The 22,517-nt window shown below is 35.2% G+C and overlaps 5 protein-coding genes and 1 long non-coding RNA gene across 7 annotated transcripts; 3 read left to right on the top strand and 3 right to left on the bottom strand.

Moving 5' to 3' along the window:
* Positions 1,846–3,231, bottom strand: LOC104792047 (transcription factor MYB32-like). The gene is made up of 2 exons (XM_019228356.1): positions 2,892–3,231; positions 1,846–2,801 (listed from the first exon to the last, which is right to left on the bottom strand). The coding sequence occupies exons 1-2, from the start codon at positions 3,152–3,154 to the stop codon at positions 2,249–2,251; spliced, it is 816 nt and encodes a 271-aa protein (XP_019083901.1). The 5' UTR covers positions 3,155–3,231; the 3' UTR covers positions 1,846–2,248.
* On the top strand, positions 2,964–3,494 carry LOC109125849. Its single transcript, XR_002032966.1, has 2 exons — positions 2,964–3,070; positions 3,138–3,494. It is a non-coding gene; the product is annotated as an uncharacterized LOC109125849 (long non-coding RNA).
* Positions 6,081–9,249, bottom strand: LOC104792033 (L-ascorbate peroxidase 3, peroxisomal-like). 2 transcript variants are annotated; one of them, XM_010518060.2, is made up of 10 exons: positions 9,099–9,249; positions 8,870–9,011; positions 8,623–8,747; positions 8,237–8,286; positions 7,446–7,511; positions 7,311–7,359; positions 7,054–7,136; positions 6,895–6,974; positions 6,690–6,795; positions 6,081–6,570 (listed from the first exon to the last, which is right to left on the bottom strand). In XM_010518060.2, the coding sequence occupies exons 2-10, from the start codon at positions 8,980–8,982 to the stop codon at positions 6,370–6,372; spliced, it is 873 nt and encodes a 290-aa protein (XP_010516362.1). In that variant the 5' UTR covers positions 8,983–9,011; positions 9,099–9,249; the 3' UTR covers positions 6,081–6,369. The 2 variants fall into 2 exon arrangements, with proteins under 2 accessions (XP_010516362.1, XP_019083899.1); XM_019228354.1 differs by lacking the exon at positions 9,099–9,249 and having other exon boundaries at positions 8,870–9,060.
* Positions 9,600–11,802, top strand: LOC109127074 (uncharacterized protein At3g43530-like). Its single transcript, XM_019231405.1, has 7 exons — positions 9,600–9,857; positions 10,124–10,208; positions 10,307–10,381; positions 10,470–10,870; positions 10,953–11,114; positions 11,206–11,613; positions 11,695–11,802. Exons 1-7 carry the CDS (start codon positions 9,600–9,602, stop codon positions 11,800–11,802), a joined length of 1,497 nt encoding a protein of 498 aa, XP_019086950.1.
* On the bottom strand, positions 13,695–15,011 carry LOC104708503. The gene is made up of 2 exons (XM_010425090.1): positions 14,194–15,011; positions 13,695–13,707 (listed from the first exon to the last, which is right to left on the bottom strand). Exons 1-2 carry the CDS (start codon positions 15,009–15,011, stop codon positions 13,695–13,697), a joined length of 831 nt encoding a protein of 276 aa, XP_010423392.1.
* On the top strand, positions 18,990–21,650 carry LOC104792024 (L-ascorbate peroxidase 3, peroxisomal-like). Its single transcript, XM_010518048.2, has 9 exons — positions 18,990–19,203; positions 19,334–19,458; positions 19,622–19,671; positions 20,381–20,446; positions 20,539–20,587; positions 20,766–20,848; positions 20,942–21,021; positions 21,119–21,224; positions 21,321–21,650. Exons 1-9 carry the CDS (start codon positions 19,088–19,090, stop codon positions 21,516–21,518), a joined length of 873 nt encoding a protein of 290 aa, XP_010516350.1. The 5' UTR covers positions 18,990–19,087; the 3' UTR covers positions 21,519–21,650.

Below are 22,517 nucleotides of genomic sequence, written 5' to 3'. Positions count from 1 at the left end.
GACGAATCATATCGTTATAAAATAGATAATGTCGTCACAAATAGACGTATCAAATCTCCCAAAAATTGCACCTAACACTTTTGGAAAAGGTAATACTACTAAACCAAAAAAAAAAAAAAAGGTTATAAAGCAGATTAATTTGGTGTAAACGCATGTGATGACCCTTCTTTGAAGCATCATATTCGTTACACGTTTACTCTTCTTAGTCCCTACTAAACAGAGAAAATATGAAGAGTAAACGTTTACTCTTCTTAGTCCCTTCTATGTTTCAACCTTGGAATAGAACTCTAACTAGTTAATTCATCACTTAGATTGAAACAAAATATAACTTAGTTATTCATCATTTAAATTCGAACGACGTCACTAACACAAATCATTACGTAGGTTGATATATCATGGTTTTTGCGGTTTTTAACTATGATATAAGGAGTCTTTTAGAGTCTTTTGATTTGTTTTTATGTTATTTTTGAGTCTTTACAGGTTATCTAGGAATTTGGCACGGATGGAACGAAATGGAGCAATTTGGATCGTTTTGGAGCCTTTAACCGAAGAAATCAATTTGGAGTCTGATCAACTGACCAGTGTCGATCGACAATGCAGGAGCATCGATCGACATCCAGGTTTGAGTCATGAAACTCATTTTGTATCGATGACCAGTTGGTTTGAATTGACCACCGGCAGAACTCAACCTGAAATTTTCAACTGATCTCCATTCTCCTTGACTGATCTTGTTCTCGATACGATTCATCAGATTCTTTTTCACTGTAGCATGAATCTTTGTTCCCTGAAAATGACATTGCTGTTAAACTACTAAAATTAAGTTGAATATGGGTTGCTTATGTATATAATAATGGTAGCCCCATATCATAATTACCTAAGCATCAGCGAGTACCATGTCAAATGATTCACCAAATTGTGTTGCATCGGTTCTCCAGGTATGAAGGACACGGACTTGCACTTTCCAGGACGTTTTGAAAGGTTTGACATCTCGAAGGAAAGCGTAGGAAGCAGCCATTGGAAGGTAAGTTTATTAGTTTGGACTGGAGAATTGATGATTTTGTGATGATTTTACGCTACTTGTTGATGAGATATTTATAGGTGATTCACATATGCAATAATAATGAAAGCATAATATCTCTGATTCTATTAATTTCCAAGATTTTTCGAATATTAATGTTTGAGGTTAGGGAAATTTGGATTTTGTTGATAAAACTAAGAAATTTTTTGAGAGTTTGATGGATTAAATCGTGGAATTTTTGATTGATGAAGCGATGATTAAGGTAATTTGGTTTATTAGTTGGTTATGATTTATTTAGTTAGCCGATCTTGATTGTTGTGATGATTTAGTCTTAAAGTTTCAAATATTAAGGTTTCAGTTTAGGGAAGTTTAGATTTTTATGATAATAATAAGCGATATATTGAGATTAATCTGGGAAATATTAAGGTTTTTGTTTTATATCAAATATGGAATAACTAATGGGTAAGGCTTTTCTTTTGCAGTGGATTGCGTAGAAACTGAATCAATAGGACTCGAAGCCCACAAAATTTAGTTTCCGGGTTATTTTGAGAAAGGACGCGGATCCTTGAACACAACGGGTCGGGTAATGTTGTAATTATATTTTTGACCAATTTACCCCTTCCAATTTCAATAAATACTCTCCTTTATGATTAATTGAATGACAATCTGGGAAATTTTGAGCAATTTTCGAATTTGTACTTCTCTTTTGTATATATATAGAGATAAGATCGAAACAGAGACTTTAACGCTCGACCAACGTCTTACTAACTCATCTCAAATTCATACTAACCTATCTTAATTTATCTACGTACACTTAAATTCAAAACAATTGAACTCAAACTCGATTAATCTGATTTGAAAATTTCAAGTTAATATACAAAAGTTGGGAAATAAGGGAAAACAAAGATCAAGTAAAAAAAAAAAAGAGTCTAAGAGCATAATTACTAGTAGTTACTCTCAAGGATACTCTCACTTAAAAATTAAATAATAATGATAAAGTAAATCAAAGAGAGAGAAACGCTTCTCCACTAAGCATCTGAAGCATCGGTTCTTTAAGATATAGCTGTTTATGATTGGCCAATTTTTTTTTACAGATTTTTTATTTAAATATATAATAATATTATAATAAAATAATTAAAATATAGTATTTTGAGTAACAAGGAAGCAGTTCTCGGATGATGATGGTCTAACATTATCACACAACTACAAATTATCATTTCGCTAATTCATTTATTTCATTTCCAAGCTTCTAAAATCCAAAACTCTTGTCTTCAAACCCAAGAAGTCATAGCCAACGCCACTACTGCTAATATCAATCGAAGAAGAATACCTAATGCTACTACTATCCTCTGTCTGACATTTCGCAGTTTCACTACTACACTCCATGCCGTTTTCAATGTAAAAACGGGACGCAGTGTAAGGATGAGATCTTTCTCTATGGTTTTGGCATGGTGGACTTATCTTAAGCTCAAGATTCAAATCTGGACATATTGCTTCGTCAACAACAACAACTGGGTAGTACTCAACGCTCTCTTCTTTACAGCTTAACCCATTTAGATTCTTTTTACTTTGCTTCTGGTCCACAGACTTCTCTGTTTTCTCAAACTTTGACCCAAAGGAAACATCTTTTACAGTTTGGTCCTCTATTTTCGCCTCGTTGATTGCTCTGTGGGTAGAGGGATCAATCCCTTTACTCAAAAGCTTCCTTTTTATATGTGTGTTCCAGTAGTTCTTGATCTCGTTATCTGTTCTTCCAGGTAATCTCGCCGCAATTAAAGACCACCTAATGAAGAGAAAAAACAGAACATAAGTTTCAAGAAACAGAACATAAGGTTTTGAAAACAGAGCATATAGATTAAAAAGAGGGACTTACTTGTTGCCGAGGAGACTATGAAGCTTGATGATAAGTTCATCTTCATCATGTGTAAAGTTTCCTCTTTTGAGATCAGGTCGGAGGTAGTTAATCCACCGGAGACGACAGCTTTTACCACAACGGAGGAGACCAGCGGCTCTAGGAAGAGATCGCCAACAGCCTTCGCCATGAGACTTGATGTAAGAGACAAGTCTCTCGTCTTCTTCTTTAGTCCAAGCACCTTTATTCATGTGTTCTTTCTCACAGCAAGGAGATCTCCCCATAGCTATTTTCTTGTGATGATGATGATGATGATGATGATGATGATGATGCTTTTGATTCTGTTGCTGAGGGTTTTATGGTGAAAGGAGGAGGGAAGGTTGGAGGTGGAAGGTGAGCCTAATTGGCTTCTAGAAGAGAGTTGGTAGGACACGTTTGAAGGAGTGGCTGGTGGGGCTCTTCCTCTTATTATTAATTTTAATTTCTTTTGTTTTATATTTTCTTTTACATCAAACTATAACTGCCACATTCACATATTCAATATTCACTAGTTTTTTTTTTCTTTTTTCCATTCAATGTAGATCTCAAAAGTGTCAAAACTATACATTGTTCACAACTTTTGTTTTTCTTGCAGTCCATCAAATATCAAAATGAAATGCTAAAAATTTTGCGGTTCAACAATACAAAACCATCATGTCTTTTATCGTTTAACCTCTTACTACCATGTTTTTTTACCATCACTAACGTTTAATAGTTTCGAACCGTTATTACCAAGTAACATAATGTTAATATGTTTTTCGAATATTAAATTTTATCTATGCATGCAGTTTTGAAGAGGTTGAACAGCTTTGTGGTTGATTTCGGTTTTGATGCCATACTCCAAAAAAAAAGCTACTGTCGACGAAGTATGTGAAACTTTTGTTTTCATCGTGGAACTTCCACCGTGGAAGTGTATAACCCCGCCTATAGTGCTGACCAAGAAAACACAATTTATTGTATTGGGGTTGAAACACTCTTTTTATCAGCCAATTTATCAAGAAACGTTTATTTATGCATACAAATTATTTCTTTTAAAGGTGTTAATAGTTAATTGCACATTTTGAAATTTAAAACATAAAACATAACATTGCATGGGAGATGAAAAGAAAATGTAGTCCTAGTCATGTTATGATCTACATAAACAATGACTCAACCAAAATGATGAATCACAAGAATACAAGCTTCTGATTAGTTTAAGTGGTATTTGATAATACATACTTAAATGCTAAATAAAAATTAGCAAACCCCTATATATATTTCCAAAACCCAAACTTTGGCAAAATTCACACCTTAGTCAAAATGTGAACACCATTACACCGTTGAATTATATATATTTTTAATGCAACCACGTGTCACCGGTTTTGTATCCTCAAAATATAATAAAACACAAATACAAACAGATAAATACACAGAAAATAAAAAGAAGTAGGTGTTCTAGAATATCAATGTTTGTACCAAACTCTTATACATCACTATCATCTTGTTGGGGACAAAGCCCCTATGTGCCCATACGTGACGCCTTGTGGATGAATAGTCCAACTTCATTTAATACATAATTATTTATTTATCATAACCCCTAACTCTTTTTTCTTTCATTTAAATGATTGATTGATGGTTAAAAATGTTTGTTGGATAAAAGGTTTATTTTTATTTTTATTTAATTAATTGGTTGCGGTTTTTAGATTGCTTGCTCTAGTTATTGTTTAGTTATTTTAATGACATTTGTTAGGACAAGGCTTGGTTGATAAGTTAAATTAAGCTCCTCAATATTATAACTAGTAAGTAGTACGTACCTTTGAACCTAAAAGATAAACCTATAGTTTATCATATGATGATATACGTAATACGTCCGCATATATAAAGTTATAAACTAATGTCAGTTTTAAAATGTTTAAGACTCAAGTTCGGTTCGTAATTGATGGTACAGTTTTAATAAACAATATTCATCTCTATATTGTTGCTTGAAACGTGGTCATAATTAAAATACTTTAAAAAAAATAGAGTTGATCAGATCCTAATTAAAGACCTGATCAATTGTAAAAGTTGCTTGATTAAGCACATAATATATCCATGAAAAAAAGAAATCGAACAAGATATCTCCAAACAAAACATGCATGATCAAAAAACGAGAAAAGGAAAACCCCATGAAATGTCTTGTATACAACGTTCGAGAAACCAACCTCAGGATTTTCATATTAAACCATGTAATACTAAAGAAGAATAAGTGGTTCTAGTTTATATCCAAAGTCGTAGGTTCAGGAAAAGTGTAGAAATTGTAATTGGTTAAAAAGACAAGAAAGTAAAAGTATGTTTTGAAGGACATTTTTACATAAGAAAATGAAATAGTTAAAAAAAAAAAAAGAGGAAATAGCGGTTTACAATAAAAGAGAATGTCATGGCCCGACCTTTACCTTAATTACAATGTACCAAGACAGATTGCAACATACTACACCGATCATCTTAAAAAGTTGTTCTAACTACTTTATTCTAATTACCATATTAACCCTCCTCATTTTTATGTGTGTTTGTGTCTGCAACTGCAATCTCCATCTATACTACTATCATACAAACGTAAATGATCAAAAGTACGAATATTGGCCGATTCCAAAAAAAAAGAAAAAAAAGAATCACACATAATACTGAAATCTCAATACAAAACTAAAACACGAATCAATAAAAGAGTAAAAAATAATACTTGGCTGATCCAGAAGAATGCATACACAAAATATTATCCTAAACATTAGAAATTAAAAAAAAAAAAAATTGGAGGACATGCATAAAACCAAAAAAAGTCTAAGGAAGCTTCGTACCTAACAATACCAACCATGTCAAGTCCTCGATAGGGTTCGGTTTCAGGTGAGTCCCACTTGTTGTGTGTAAGGTGTGTGGTGGGTACTTTTTCACCAATCTTTATTTCATTTTATTGCCTACTTGATAGTTGATACATGTATTAAAAAGATCTCAATGTTACGTAGAGTACGAGGCAACCATAGAGATCTCAAATTGGTTTTCCAATGTCAAATCTAATTCAAATGGAACCAACCACTCTGAGTCTCTGAACCACACTTAACCGAAATAACAAACTAAACGACCACTTAGAAATCTGAAAACCGGAAACAAATAAGAACTGAACCAATTCTAACCAACAATTAGTCCTAAAGATACGTCCGGTTAAGATCCGAATCATATATTATATACCGATGAACCGATCCATAGTAGATTCGTTTTTACAATGTTCTTCCCTTAAATTGAAAAACCTGAACGAAAACATAAACTGAGCAGCCAAAACCACTGAAAGTGCCGATCACTAACTGTTGGATGAGTTCTCTTTGTCGCAGAAATAAACATAATATAAGAACTAGTTCATATTATCTTGATAAATGCATGCAAAGACTTTCAACAAAAGCCATAAAATCCAGAGAGAAGGTTATAGAGGACTCGTTTCTTCTTTCTATCTCATTTACTTCATCCTTTTACGAACTTCATTGAAGATGCTAAAGGCCACAACAGCAGCAACGACTGCGACTCCACGCTTTGAAAGTTCTAATTTCAGAGTTATGATCCACTTAGTCTCCTCGGTAACTGAAGCCGTTGGTGAGAACCCGAGCTCTGAAAGTTTCTTGTGTGCCTCTGCATAGTCGCTAAAGAATACATCTTCGTCCTGTTGTAAAATAAAAGACAAGAAGAAGAAAAATCAAGAGGCCACTTGCAACACCAATCTTGGCTTGTCTCAAATTGGTTTCTTGGATCAGAATAAAAGATAGGCTTTCAGAATAGTACCTTCGCGTAAAGCTCAACATAACGTCGGAACTCCGGGACATCCAACAAAGTCTCATCTGTCGAAAGTTTCAGCAAACCCTCTGATTCTTTTCCTTTTAGCAATTCCCTGAGACCAACAGAGATTAGGATTAAACCATCTAGTAATCAGTCAGAACTATTTGTTGTACCCAAAGAGAATACTGTCCATGAGTTTAGTGGATCTTACACAAAGTACGAATTATCAAACTTAAGAGGATCTCGAGTCCATGGTCCATCGAAACCTGATCTCTCTAGATGAGCCCTTCCCTAAACATTGAAGTCTAATTAAGAACTTTTATACTTTATACCAAACGACGAATGTGAATCGTGCAGTCAAAGAATTTACCAGAGTATGTGCCCCTGAGAGTGCCACGATATCTTTATCAGACAGTCCCATCCGGTAGAAGACATCTTTAAGATGTTTGAAACCTACATGTCCAGTAGCAGACAGAACTTAACCCCTTATTGAGGAAGAATACTTTCAAAATGATCATTCTATTGTACATTGTGTATTTGCTACTCAAATACAAAGTTTAGGTATTTAATTTTCTGTAAAACATATATAGTGGAGTTTGTGATTAATGGAAAAAGATTTCATCCTACCTTGATTAGCATCCGGAAGTCTTCCTTCGTCGGTGCAGGCATTTGAATCCTATAAGAGTAAAACATATATTTTATTTAGTAAAATGCTTTTGGAAGTAAGCTGTTAAACCATCTTAAAAGGTTAACAAATCTTACTTTTCTTCCCGGAACAAAATTGATGTCAGGTCCACCAGTAATTTCAACTGCTACAACACCCGCAAGCTGAAAAATGACAGAGCCATTTATCGAGTGAAAACGACTCAGATTAAAAACATGCTTGCTATATGATACCAAATGGAGAAAACGATAATACAATTCAGGATATAAGCATCTGCCAAAAATATGTACGCTTCATATAATCAAGGGCTAAATAGAACAACACTGATGAGCATAGTTTCAGGCAACCAATTGAAATGTTCATGCAGCCTTATTTGACACTACCAGATTCATGAAATGTTTCACAAATTCACAGTCAAAGACCAAGTGTCACTTTTTATATTCTGGTCTTTCGTGTCCGTGATGCAAATTTTCTAGCACAGAAATGGTTACTTCTTGTTATATCTCCTCCATAATTGTGACATTGACACCATAAATTTGCGCCTAAAAATACCAAAGAGACCATTAGTGTGAAGAATCTTCACATTACAAAATAGCCAAATTAATAGTACAATCCTGAAGCATAATTGTCAATTCCCCTGTTACTACACCCTGAGGACAACTCAATCGAATATATCTATCTAACAAACTAACACTTCTGATGAGTTTCTGAGACACAAGTGATATATTTTCCTGAGATTTCTAAAGAAAGACTGAAAGAGCATAAATAACAAGGCAATAGGAAATTATACTACCAACACAACTACACAAAAGGGATCGATCTAATGCTGATCTTTGTTTACAGTCTTAAATCCAGTAGAAACCTTTATGCAAAATTCGTTTTCAGGTACCTGGTATAGGTCCGCATAAGTGATTTTGGGATGTTTAGCTTTCACGTCCTCTGAAATATCAAAGAATCAACATCAAATTCAGAAATTTTCTCAAGTCAGTAGACAAGATAATACACCACATAAGTACAAGGTAAAGGTTGCTAACATAAATGAGTACATTAGACACACAGTAACAAATTGAACATGTGAGAACTATAAATCCACAGGACCACTAGTAGAACGATCGTATTACATAGCCAACACATAGTCATCTCTAGGTCTATGTATAAAACGTTCAAAATGTGATAGATCTCATCAGCTATGAACAAATTGAGTGTACTCAATCACTGAATCTCAATTCCAAACCCTAATCCACAGAGAATGAAAAGAAAAAGAAAAAAACGCACCACAGAGATCGATAGCGATCTTCAAACCACTATTAGCACCATGATTATACTCTTCTTCGTTCCTAATGGAACCATTAGGTCCACCGGTCTTCGATTTAGCGTCATAGGTTCCAGCGTCATGCCACCTTTTCACAAACCAGAGAACACAAAACATGAAATCGCACAACATCCACGAGATTTCTCAAGTTCGTAGCACTCAAATATGAGAGAATCGGAAAAAAAAAAAAAAACGGAAATGGAAACTTACGCTAATCGGAGCATGATCGGAGCGCAATTCTTGTTAGCGATGAGAGCACGGAGCTCACGGCGAGCTTTCTTGATCTCCTTAAGGTAAACCGCGTCAACCACGAGTTCCGCCATTGTTGTTACTCTTTGAGTCTGGAGAGGTTCTAGAAAAAGGAGACATTTCATTTTAGCGGCAATATAATTTTCGATTAAACAATGGCATTTTTGTTGGATCTATTAAATTAGCTTACCAATTTGGATTGACGTTAACCTAAACCTTTCTAACGAGTGTTGACCTGAGCTGACCACTTTCTCTTTTTAATATATATACAAGTAAGATTTAGTCTCTTTCGGATGCTACAGCCGATATGGGATACTGGGATTTACTTCCTCATTTACACGAGAAATCGTTTGAGGACTCCTTAAATTTCAAGGGAAAATCTGAAAACTCCTCCATATAAAACATTTTTTATTTTGATTTATTTTTAAATCAAAAACTAAGACAATTACAATCATATCCTAGTATAAACCTAGAAATTACCAAAAATACCTAACCCAACTTCAAACTCAATCGGATCTAGAGGTCTCATTGGATCTATCTCTACTCTACTATTTTTTTAATTCCAAAGACTACAACGTCTCTTTCTCTCTCTCTTCGTGAAAAACTAGGGGATACTAATCGAGAGATCCTTTGCTCTCTTTAAATGTTGTGTTGTTCGATCGATTGTGGTCAGTCATCGATTGTTAGCAAGATGGTGAAGACGAGGTGGACTAAAAAGAGGAAAATTGTCGAGGAAGAACAAGATTCAGGGACGGCGGAGATTTCTCAGCCGGCGGATCTCCCTGCGGTTGGTGATGGAGATGGTGAGGACGAAGTCAAAAGGAGTGATAAAAAGGATGAGGGAGTTGACTCAGAGACTGCGGGAGAAGAAGAGAAGGGAGTCGAAGAGGATGTCGGAAGCGACGAAGGAGAAGAAGAGAGCGAGCCAGATCCCGATGGTGAAGAAGAAGTAGATTCAGACGCATCCTTGGGATAGACTGATTCGGGAGACTCCACCGAGGAAATGGTACGTAGTACCGATTGATTGACCATGTAGAAGTAGGGAAAACATGTTTTTCTAGGTTTGTAATACTAGGATAACATAATATAACTGTTTGGGTTTGGAAAACTAGTATATCTAGGTATAACTATATGTATTGGAAAAACTTGGTTTTACTTGGTAGAACTATTAATTTGGTATAACCTGGTAATACTTGGGACTACTGTTTGTTGCAGGATGCCGATGATGATGAACCGATGGCACTACAACCTTTAAAAATGTACTTTCCAGCGGCGGAGTATAAGAAGAAGATTAAGTTAGGTATGAGGTGTTATGTAAAGGAACTTTTGACAACTTTTGAAAAATTGAAGCATCCGCTCACTACGTTTGAGAGGAATTGATTTGAGAACCATCCACAGTTCAAACACATTTGGCACTTGCCAAAGGACAAAAATCACAAGGTTATGGGCATGTGGATGCTACTTCTCCGAACGGTATGGATTGAAAAGAAAAAGGAAGTTTGGTTTGTTGTTAATGGCGTGCCCATCCGTTATAGTATCAAGGAACATGCCTTGTTATCAGGATTCAATTGCCAAAACTATCCAATTGACTATAACAAAGTTGGAAGCAAGAACTTTGTGAACAATCATTTCAAGAATAAGAAGGTTACTCGTGAAGAAGTGAGAGAAAAGCTCAAGGAGATGGTACCTATGGAACGGTCTCGAGATAGGTTGAAGATGGCTGTCTTATACTTCTTATCCAACATTGTTAACGCACCGACAAAGACAGGAGAACAAGCAACAAAAATTGATGAATTTTTGCAAAATGCGGTTAGTGATCTTAATTTTTGTAAGACGTTTCCTTGGGGGAGATATTCCTTTGATTACATGCTGGAAGAGATTGCTCACACGATGGATCATTTCCATGGGACTGTCACTGAAGGTGTATTATGGCCAGTTGCAGGTTTATGTATTCCTTTGGAGGTAAGTAAAATATATTTAGTATTGGATGTTGCGTGTTGTTCTTATAATTGAAGTTAAGTCTAACTATATGTTTGTTGTGTAGCTTTTAGCATTCGAGGCGATTCAACACTTGAGGAGTCAATTCATAAAAGATAATCCAGGAGCAGACGTTACATGTCCTAGGATGTGCAGGAGAAAGTTCAAGAAATGTGAACTGAGAGGGTTTCCTCTTGAGAAAATAAATGATGAACTTGGTACAATTAAGGTTAGTTTTTATAGTTATTATTAACATCCTATTTATCCTTTGCATTTGAATGAGTTTCAGGTAAAAAGTTTTAATCTTTATATGTTTGCAGGACATAGATAATATCGTAATACCTGAAGATGATAATGAGAAGTCTCTTCTGACAAAAATCACTGAAGAAGAAGAAGACGTCGATGATGTACATGATGTTGTTGTCAACAGTTGGATGCAACATTATGAAAGAGGATATCATGTCTGGTTTGAAAATATGTTCAATGACGATGTTCAGTCCCGAGCAGAAGTAGGGGGAGTAGGAGGGGAACCTGAGAAAGTGAACGAGGATCTTGCCTTGATTGAAGGACCGGTATACCCTAGTGTATCTGATTTGGTGGATCTCCTAAACTCCTTTAAAAATGAGATGGGAGAGAAGATGGAAGGAATTGTGGATAGGCTTAATGAGTGGGAAGAAAAAGTTGCAACATTGGGAGAAAGAGTTGCATCATTGGAAGAGAAATCGAAGGTAAGATTTGGTCTTTTTGGTAATACTAGAGTATAACAGTTCGTTGGTTATACTTGCTAAAACTAGATTATTTGATTGCAGACGCGTGAAGACAGTGGATACCATTCAGACCTTGCACCAGAAGGTACGGCTGGTCCTGCAGACCCACCACCAAAGCGAATGACAAGGTCATCAAGAAATCAAGGGTGAAGACTAATCTTCGTGTTTTGTATGGTTTTTGTAAACCTTGGATGTTGTGTTATTTTGATTTTGTCTTTGGGAAACTTGGTAAAACTTAGTAAAACTATGTTGTATTGATTTTGTCTTTGGGAAACTTGGTAAAACTTAGTAAAACTATGTTGTTTTGATTTTGTCTTTGGGAAACTTGGTAAAACTTAGTAAAACTATGTTGTATTGATTTTGTCTTTGGGCAACTTGGTAAAACTTAGTAAAACTATGTTGTATTGATTTTGTCTTTGGGCAACTTGGTAAAACTTAGTAAAACTATGTTGTTTTGATTTTGTCTTTGGGAAACTTGGTAAAACTTAGTAAAACTATGTTGTTTTGATTTTGTCTTTGGGACACTTGGTAAAACTTAGTAAAACTTTGTAAAACTATGTTGTTTTAATTTTGTCTTTGGGAAACTTGGTAAAACTTAGTAAAACTATGTTGTTTGATTTTGTCTTTGGGAAACTTGGTAAAACTTAGTAAAACTATGTTGTTTAACTTGGTAAAACTTAGTAAAACTATGTTGTTTTACTTAATAAAACATGATAGAACATAGAGAAAGTCTTACAACACATAGATAAAGGAAGATAGGGAAGTCTTACAACACATAGATAAGTAGTACATAGTAGATAAATTAGTCAGAATCAAGGCCTTGGATTAACTAGTTCCTTCAGTTTTGCAATATCTTTAGCATTGGAATCCGCAATATTCATCACAAACTCTTTTAGGTTTGCAATCTGCATATGCATTTGCTCCATCTGAAATCCGAGGTTTCGGAGCTTCATGGACTGCTCATTAACCTCCATCCTTAATTTGTTCACCTCTTTTTTTCACAGCATCATCCCCGTTTTTACGAACATGGAAGCCATTGTCCTGCATAAAACTTGGTAAATACACTAGAATTTATAACGACAATAAACGAATCAAAGCCATTACACTAAAATCACCTCAAACACAATGCATTTGAAGTATCTCCTTCCTTCGTTTGGAGAAATCTCTTCGATGATGCGTGCACCACATGAACAAAAAGTAGGAATGTCGTAGTCACCATCACCATCAGCGTAGGCATATGATCCGTCGATTAGTTTTTTGCTCCTTTTCATATCTCTGTAGTATGGATCCTCCTCATCCATCTTAGCAACCTTAATGAAATTTAGATAAGAATTGGAATAATAAGATAGAGAATTGATGGATAATGTCGAATATTTCTAGAAGAGAGAATGGAGAGAGATCTCGAGAAAGTGATATAATATAATTTGGGGATTTTTGAAATTTTAGGGATTTTTGAATTTTTGGGGGATTTTGAAATTTTGGGATTTTTGAAATTTTGGGTAATTTTGAATTTTTCAGAAATTTTGGAGAGGGAAATCGAAATCGAATTCTCTCAAAATTTTTACCCCCATGTGCGCCGTTTTTTCCCCACGTGCGCTGTTATTTCAATCAACGTAGTATTACCAGTGATTTTAGTTGTACCAAAGTCCCAAATAGTTGTACTTTTGATGTTTTACCATTTATTTAGTATTACATATCATTAACATTTGCTTTTCTAGTTTTACAACTGATTTATAGTGTTTAAGGTATGATTAATGGTGTTTTATGAAGTCATATTTGTAAAAAATTAGTTTTTGTAACTTTGTCATCCTACAATGCATATTATTACACAAGTGATGATTAAAGTATAAGGAACATATTGTTTAGTTTGCTTGATAACAACCTACTTTAATATAGTTTGTAATTTATTTTTGTTAAACTTCTTTATCGGTTATTTATGATGTTTTCAAAGTGTTGTTTTACGTCGACTCAATATTTTTTCAATTTTTATTTAGGCATAATTCTTATTTTCAATCAACATAGTTTTATCAGTTGTACATGTTTTACCAGTTGTACCTGTATTACCAAGTTGTACCAGAGTATAACAGAACCAAAATATAATATTACCAAGTTGCAACAGAACCAAAATATAGTATTACCAAGATGCAACAGAACCAAAATATAGTATTACCAAGTTGCAACAGAACCAAAATTATTAGACAATACTACCATTCCCAAATATCAACCATTGGAGTCTTTGTCTCAGCCTCCTCTTATTTTGTGTCCTTGGCCGCTTTTCCCCAACCGATGGATTCCTTTTAACTTTCTTTCTTCCCTGCTTGTTTTTCCGAGGCGGAGGTATGATTTTTTTTGTTTTTGGTCTCATCTGGGACATCCCATTGCGACCTGTCTGGCTCTAAATATATTGTCCTATAATACGCCATTACCCACAACTTTGTCCAATAATATTTTGAACACAACTCATGTAGTTGGAGCTCATGACTTCTATCATCATGCCTTAAGAATTCGATAAAAGCGGCTACAGCGTGTAAGCAAGGATACCTTTCAATATCGAACACCTTGGAACTGCAACTCTTCTGAAGCAAATTCACGAAATAAGGCTTTCCATCACAATCGACGACATTGTATTCAAGTTCAAAACTGTTTAGCTCTGTCACAATCAATTTCTCAGCAATAGGCCATAATTTGTGGAGTATGTTCTCCACTAAAGGCACCAATTTGTTATCAATTGTTCCAGCCACAAAATCCTTCCGATGATCATTAAACCATCTAGAAAACATCGCTATGATTGTATCAAGCAGGGGTATTAGGGAGTACTTTCTTGCATCCTTGAAGACATTGTTCATAGATTCCACACAATTGCTTGTATCTAAGTTGTATCTTTCTCCAGGAAAACAACACCTTGCCCATTTTTCTTTCACAGTATTCTCCTCAAGATAAGCGGCAGCAGAAGGATATCGCGTCTTAAACGCAATATATGCAGTGTTGAAATTAGCCACTGTGTAATGCCTACTCAACTCCATGAATCTCCAAGCGACTACGTCTTTGTTGACGTTTATAACATGACTTTTGACATTTTGAGACAAATGCCAAATACAATATCCATGACGAGCCTGGGAATACACATTAGCTATGGCACCGATAAGTCTTGCATTTCTATCACTAATAAATACCAATTCAGAAGTGTCTGGTATAACAGTTCTCAGCATCTCCAAAAACCAAGTCCAACTTTCATCTTTCTCACCATTGAGTATACCAAACGCTATGGGATAGTGGTGACGATTAGGATCTTGAGCCGAGGCAAAAATAAGTACACCACTGTATCCGTTCTTGAGCCAAGTTGCATCCACAATTATCATTTTTCTCATTACTTGAAACCCTTCAATGCTAACTTCCAAAGCTATGAATAAATACTTGAATCATTCCTTTTCATCCAATTCCACACGTGTTATTGTGCCCTCATTCACCTTCTCTAACATGTGCAAATAGCAATACAACATCTTGTAACTATCTTCAGAGCTACCGCGCAAATCGGTAATAGCTTGATTTTTTCCTCTCAACGCTATCGAGTATGATATATTCACACCTAATTTGGTCTTCACAAGATCCATGATCATTTTAGGAGTTGGAGTATCCATTTTTCCAGGAAAATGATCATGCAAAAGAGTTGCGACTAATTCTGGTGTTCCATGCCTTTTCACGATGCTGTTGGTTCTACTTTGACTTGCCCTAGAGCATGTATGCATATTGGTGTACCTTCTAATCGAGAAAATATCTGTATTTGTAATCCTTCCGGTTTGTAAACGCCATTTGCACAGATCTTTAGTACATTTAAGCACCAAACGTACAGGATCAGACTTCTTAATAAGAAAACCAAAACTGAGAGCAAATGCGCCTTTATTCACCACATCTTGCAATGCCTTCTTATTAGGAAATTCTTGACGGAGACTCAAACCCAATCCGTCTTCTCATGGCCCTACATACTGACTAGCTTCTACAACAGGTTGGGGCTCTACATATTCATCACCCATATCCGATCTAACTATATCGTTATCCACAGCTTCATCACAAGATACAATTCCATCAATTTTGCTTTTACTACCATCAACCTCCTTTATCGGCTCAAATTGTTCTTTTTCTGCATACAAAGTGATGGCATTACATCCTACTTCATCACAGTTCATACCAGTAGAACTTTCCACCACTTTCGACACTTGCACGGGCTCTTCGAGATTAGTGATGACCTCCACATATAATATACATCTACGACTCTCCTTATCAATGGACAATAGATAAACTTTCATATCCTCATCGTCAATAATAGTCCATGGATCCCCACTTCCCACCAGCAGTGCATTGTAAGTCAACCGAAGTGTAGCTTCACTTTCATCTAATGCAAGCTTCTTGTATATCCTAGCTTCTACCATCGACAAAGTTATCTTCTCAACCGATGTCTTCATCATTAAACTATACATGAGACCTTGACATTTAAAATGTATGATGACGCTCATTGTATCCTGCCAAAACAATACAAAACTCTGTTCAGTATTACCAAGTTCTACTAGATATTACCAGTTTTGATAGTTGTACTACGTTGAATAGTAATACTAGTTTTACCAAGTTTTACTTACTAACTCGTTATACTATATAAAACAGTAATACCCAGTTTTACCAAGTTCTACTATCGCCACACATAAACAAATTAAATCGTTGCAAGTTCTCTAATCTGGAATTCACTACGATTCCACAAATGAAATCTATTTCTTGCTAATTCAAACTACTAATCGAACTAAAAACAATGAAATAACACCCAATGTACATACCCCAATAATGGAATTAAGCTCAATGCAGATTATGGAATTCCAGATTTACTTATCTGCAATTCACTACGAATCCACAAATGAAGAGAAGAACTTACTTGAAGACGTCTTCAATGCAGATTCTGGAAGGCACAACGCCGATGGAGAAGAGGATCTCGAGGGGGAGCTTGACTCTCCTTGACGGCCGTGGAGAGAGCTCGAGCTCGATTTCTCGTTTTTTGTTTTTTTTTTTTTATTATTATTATTATTCAAATTTAATTATTAAAAATCAAAAATAGAAAAATAAGAAGGAAGGGTAAGTCTGTCCGTTCACATTACTCTGAATGGATAAGGGATATGTAGATTAAAGAGGGAGATAAGAGATTTTTGCCACAGCAGAGTGGACTCCTGAGACGATTCCTCCATTTACACTCACATTTTCTTCACTTTTTTTTTTTAATTTTAAATTCCACGCATTTTACATGATATATAATCAAAATAAATATAATTACAATAAGACCATCTAAAAAAATTAAACTTTTAATAAAAATATTTTACTTTAAAAAAAAATATCCTATATTTTTCGTGATATATGTTTTTTTTTACAATGCAGAAATTATATTTATTTGTAATTATATGAAATCTGAGTTGAAAGTTAGTTTATTTAACAGTTAATAATATAAACAAACATTTTACCCTTCCTTTTTGGGTAAAATGTATCCTAATATATTTGAAAATGCCCCTATAATCTACTAGTAAACACATATTTCCAACCCTAATATCCATCATACATATATGGTATATACAATAATAACAAGGTGATTTTTAAAAATAATTTAATTACTGATATAAAACTTAATCATAAAATCTATATATTATTTTTTTTGAAGTATATTTTATGTTCTAATCTTATAATTATGCTTCTTTAAAATTTTAATTGCAATATCCCTACAAAATTGCACAAAATTCAAAAAGTAAAATATATTAAATTGACCAATTAGTTTTATTCTGATAAAATTGACAATATCTATAAATTTCTTAAAATCGCTACCAAATCAAGAAAGTTCTTCAAATCAACAAAATATCATATAAATATACAAACAATTTTTTTGAAAAAAAAAACTCTCTACCATCTCCCCAAAAATACAAAATATCATAATGATGCAAACATTTTTTTTTAATAAAAATCTCTACCATCTTCCTAACACTCAAAAATGTTCAAAAAGACAAATTCCGATATGAAAAATTCAAATTTTACAAAATGAGAGAAAAATCGGGCGAGTGAATCCCACGCGCGGCGATTTTTCTCTTCCAAACACTTTTTTTTTCTGATTACAACCTCTTGCACCGACGTCGGGTCCTCTGTCAATTCCGGTGACGGTGAGGACCCCTCGGCCCATGGTTCTTCATTCGTGACTCGTTGCATCTTCCCGGTGAAGCTGTTGGACGAAATCAAGGAAGCAGTGGAGAGGAGAAGAATCTGCGAGACACTGATGGTAAGAGCTCTACCGGAGGTGTTGCTACGCGGAGTGGAAGAGGGAGATTCACGGCGAGGAATGAGAGAAGAAGGTAGATAGATCTGGAGACCGGAGATTCTGGAGGTTTCACGGGATCGGTTATGATAGGGGAGGTAGTCTCCGATCCGGCGAAGCTACGCCACTATCGAAGGTCTTCTTATCTACTCCCTGCTGCCTCTCTCTCTCACGACTAAGCACGGATCCTCCACGACAAAGGACAGATCGGATCTCTTCCTCCTTCTCAAAACGGGTCTACGGTGGCAGGATGGCAACAGATCTTGGATCACCATCATCCAGGCTCACCGGAGGTCCTGTTCTGATTGAGTATCCACAAATGTGGACGGCGGCTGCAAACTAGTTTTTCGTTTGTAGATTAGGGTTCACGTAGTCCCGGTTTAATCTGGTTCGTGAACCCGGCCGGTTTTGTTTTTCCAACCGGTTTAGTCTGGTTTGATGTAAATGAGTTGGACCTCTTGGGGTTTTTGTATGGGCCTATTCTGGAAGTAGCCCATTGGACATTATATTTTTATAAATTGAATACCTTTTAACAAAAAAAAAATTCAAATTTTCACAAACAAACATAACATGCAAACTAAATTATAAATAATTTTAAAAATATAGGTATGCGGTATACGGTAGATTAAAATTTAGTATGTATATAACAATCGTATTCATCATGCATGTTAGAGTTTGAATTTATACTAAGTAATACTAGTTGCTAGTTAATACATGTATTATTAATAAAAGAATTCATTGGAATATTTCGGTATGTTTGAGTTTTAAAAAATGTGGATACAAAAAACATGCCTGTCGTTTACAAAAACTCTATATCACTCGTGCCGTTTCAGTGACATAAAAATGACATGCATGTCTAACGTCAAACACTAAAAGAGATAGCCAAATGTGGTCCACCAGAGGTTAGTATACTGCCGAGAACAGAAGATCACTACTGACACCGATCCATCTATTCGCGTTTTCCCCATTGGGTGCTTTATCTCTTCGGCTCAAACTTCAACGAATTAAAAAAAAAAAAAAAAGAAGATATTTCCAAAAATTATTTGTTATATCTTCTTCTTCCACACGCTCTTCTCACTCTGCTCAGTCTCCGAGAAAATAACAATGGCGGTACCGGTGGTGGTTGACGCTGATTACCTCAAGGAGATCAATAAGGCTCGCCGTGAACTCCGTGCTCTCATCTCTAAGAAGAATTGCGCTCCGATCATGCTCCGATTAGCGTAAGTTTCCATTGACTACGACGACGAGAGGGTTTTGAGAAATCTCACCATTGTTGTGTGAATTTGTTTTCGCTACTCAGTGATTTTGATTTGTTTTGAGTTGTTGTTTGTCTTCGTTGGTTTTGTGAAGGTGGCACGACGCTGGAACTTATGATGCTGAATCGAAGACTGGTGGACCTAATGGTTCGATTAGGAACGAACAGGAGTATAGTCATGGTGCTAATAGTGGTTTGAAGATCGCTCTCGATCTCTGTGGTTCGTTTTTTTTCGTTTTACAATTCTGCGTATTAGGGATCAGATACTTCGTTTTTGGGGATTAGAGTTGATTCTGCTAAGTATCACATAATCGTTTTATAAACCGACCTTAATTAAAATGACTATGTGGTGTTGATGTATCAATTTGCCTTTGACATTTCAGAGGACGTGAAAACTAAACATCCCAAAATCAGTTATGCTGACTTATACCAGGTAACTAGAAACGAATTTTGCAATGAACTTTTATGATTTGCATAGTCATAGAAGTAAGACTCATGGTGTAGAGACAGGGGAATTGACAATTGTGTAAACTCATCAAAATGTTAGTGTGTTAGATAAATTCGGTTGAGTTGTGTGATTGCGGTCCTCAGGGTGTAGAAACAGGGGGACTTGACAATTTGTGCTTCATGATTGAAATATTTGGCGTTTTTGCAGTGTGAAAATGCTTGTCACATATGAAAAATAGTGGTCTTGTTTTGTTTTGTATTCTATTCAAATGTAAGAATCATGGAGGATTTTTACAAAACGTCAATTCCATTTCTGTGCTAGGGAGATGCACTCACCAAAGACCATAAAAAAGTGCCACTTGATCGTCGATTGTAAATTTTTGAAAATTTCCTAAATTTGGCTGTGTCAGTGAAGCTGCATTACCATTTCGATTGGTTTCCTTACACTGTTCACTCATCATTGGTTTCCTGTTTTAGCCTGGACTTGCATGTTTTTGCTTTCACACCTATATCACATTTTCTAAGACTGTACATACCATGATTTGTACCACCGTTTTTTTCCTTTGGTATCTTAATGTTAAGGCTATAGCTGTGAATTCCTAAAACAAATGTTCACAAGCAGGGCTGCTATTATCTTACAGCTAGCAAATTTCGGATCTCAGTCATTCACATGAAATTGATTCTGTCATTTTCAGCTTGCTGGTGTGGTAGCGGTTGAAGTTACTGGTGGCCCTGACATCAGTTTTGTTCCTGGCCGAATAGTAATACTTTCTTAGCCAATATGATGAATGGTATTACAGCTTACTTCCAAATGCAATTAACTATATATTAGCTGTATGTTTCACTCTTATAGGATTCAAATGACTGCACGGACGAAGGAAGACTTCCTGATGCTCATCAAGGTTGGAGGAATTTTCAATTCATTACATACACGCGTTTTACAGAAAAAAAATATAAACATAGATGATGATCACATGGAATACTTGGAGGGTCGTGGAGTTTCGTACAACAAAATCTTCAAATTTGAATGTTATCTTCCTAAATGAGGGTTTGAAGTTATGCCTGGTATTTTGCATGTAGGTTTCAAACATCTCAAAGATGTCTTCTACCGGATGGGGCTGTCTGATAAAGATATTGTGGCACTCTCAGGGGCACATACTCTGGTAAATTCTCTGTTCCACAATTGACAATGGTCATTTGGCTTTATATATATGATATGTATGGGGTTTTAAAAAAAATTAAATTTCAACATTTAGGGAAGAGGTCATCCAGAGCGATCAGGGTTTGATGGACCATGGACTCAAGATCCTCTTAAGTTTGATAACTCATACTTTGTGTAAGATCTTCTAAATCAGTGGGCATATTGATTTTGTGGGAGACACCTAGTTGTTTTGTTTACTGAATTGTTTAAACCATGATCACTGTTGGTACAGGGAATTGCTGAAAGAAGAAGAATCAGAGGGCTTGCTGAAACTTTCAACGGACAAGACTTTGTTGGAAGTCCCGGAGTTCCGTCACTACGTCGAGCTTTACGCAAAGGTATAATTATGAGAGTCTATCTTAGCCATGATTATGATGCAAGTGGCGTTTTGTTTCTTAACAAGTATAAGTTTCTAAAATTTTGTCCCTTAACAGGACGAAGATGCATTCTTTAAAGACTATGCAGAGTCACACAAGAAACTCTCAGAGCTCGGGTTCACACCAACATCTTCAGTCACTAAGGTGATAACAGACAACAGCGCGGTGCTGGCACAGAGTGCAGTCGGGGTTGCAGTCGCTGCTGCTGTGGTGGCTTTTGGCTACTTCTATGAAATTCGCAAAAGGATGAAGTAAATAAAATAGAAATAAGAAACGATTCTCCTTTTATATCTCTTGTTTTTTTTTTGGAGTTCATGTTTGGTAGTGATGGTGGTTCTTCCATAATTGTCATAACATGTTTTGGTTCTTATGAAGAAAATTATATTTCATGAAAATGGTAAAATGATTTAACTCTAAAAATTAAGATTAAAAACATTATTTAGGCATTTAGTCATTTTTCTTATAATAAGTATCCGGATGAGGATGTAATTAGCCTAACAGATGAGTGTTTATTCAATGCATTACCGAGAAGAAGTAGAACAACCAAAAATGGAACATAATATAGTATTTACAGAGTTGGACCTAAGAATTTCGGGCCTCAAGAAGAAATAGAATCATATTTTTCATAGTAAATTATACACCTAAAAATAATATCTAAAAAACTTCTTGTTTTTAAAATATAGTGTAGATTTCACCTAAGAATAGTTAATGACAATAACATAAAAATACATTTTTAACCATATTCAACATCAATGAGTCAAGGCACCGGGAACTTGCTAATTTCAATATTTCTAGTTGCTAACATAATCAACCTTACTTTTACGAATCAAAGTTGGAAGTTCATTATACATCACGTAAAATTTTCAAATTTATCTCCTACGATAAAACTTTCTAATAGACTCGGAGATTGTGGTGGGTTTCTTCAGATGGAGTAAAGTGATCTTGATCTATTCATTTTCCTAGTACATTGTTATGGCTTTATGTCGAAATATTGGATAGTTCATATATCTAATTTTGTATAGTGAAACCATTGCGGACAGATAGCAAACTATGTGTTTTTTTTTGCTCTAGTAGATTTTCATTTATTTGATTATATGCCAGGTTTTGTTAATTCGTTTATGCTCGATGATGTTGCTTTTATATTTCCGATGCAACTTTTATATTTTTTTTTCATAAAAAATTGGCATACAAAAAAAATGAAAAATCTCTTTAATTCTTAATTTTTTTTTACAGCAAAATGTTTTAATTTATAAA

The sequence above is a fragment of the Camelina sativa genome, chromosome 1, assembly GCF_000633955.1.
Source record: "Camelina sativa cultivar DH55 chromosome 1, Cs, whole genome shotgun sequence".
In the NCBI taxonomy this organism is placed as follows: Eukaryota; Viridiplantae; Streptophyta; class Magnoliopsida; order Brassicales; family Brassicaceae; genus Camelina; species Camelina sativa.
This window is presented reverse-complemented; position numbering and strand designations above follow the sequence as displayed.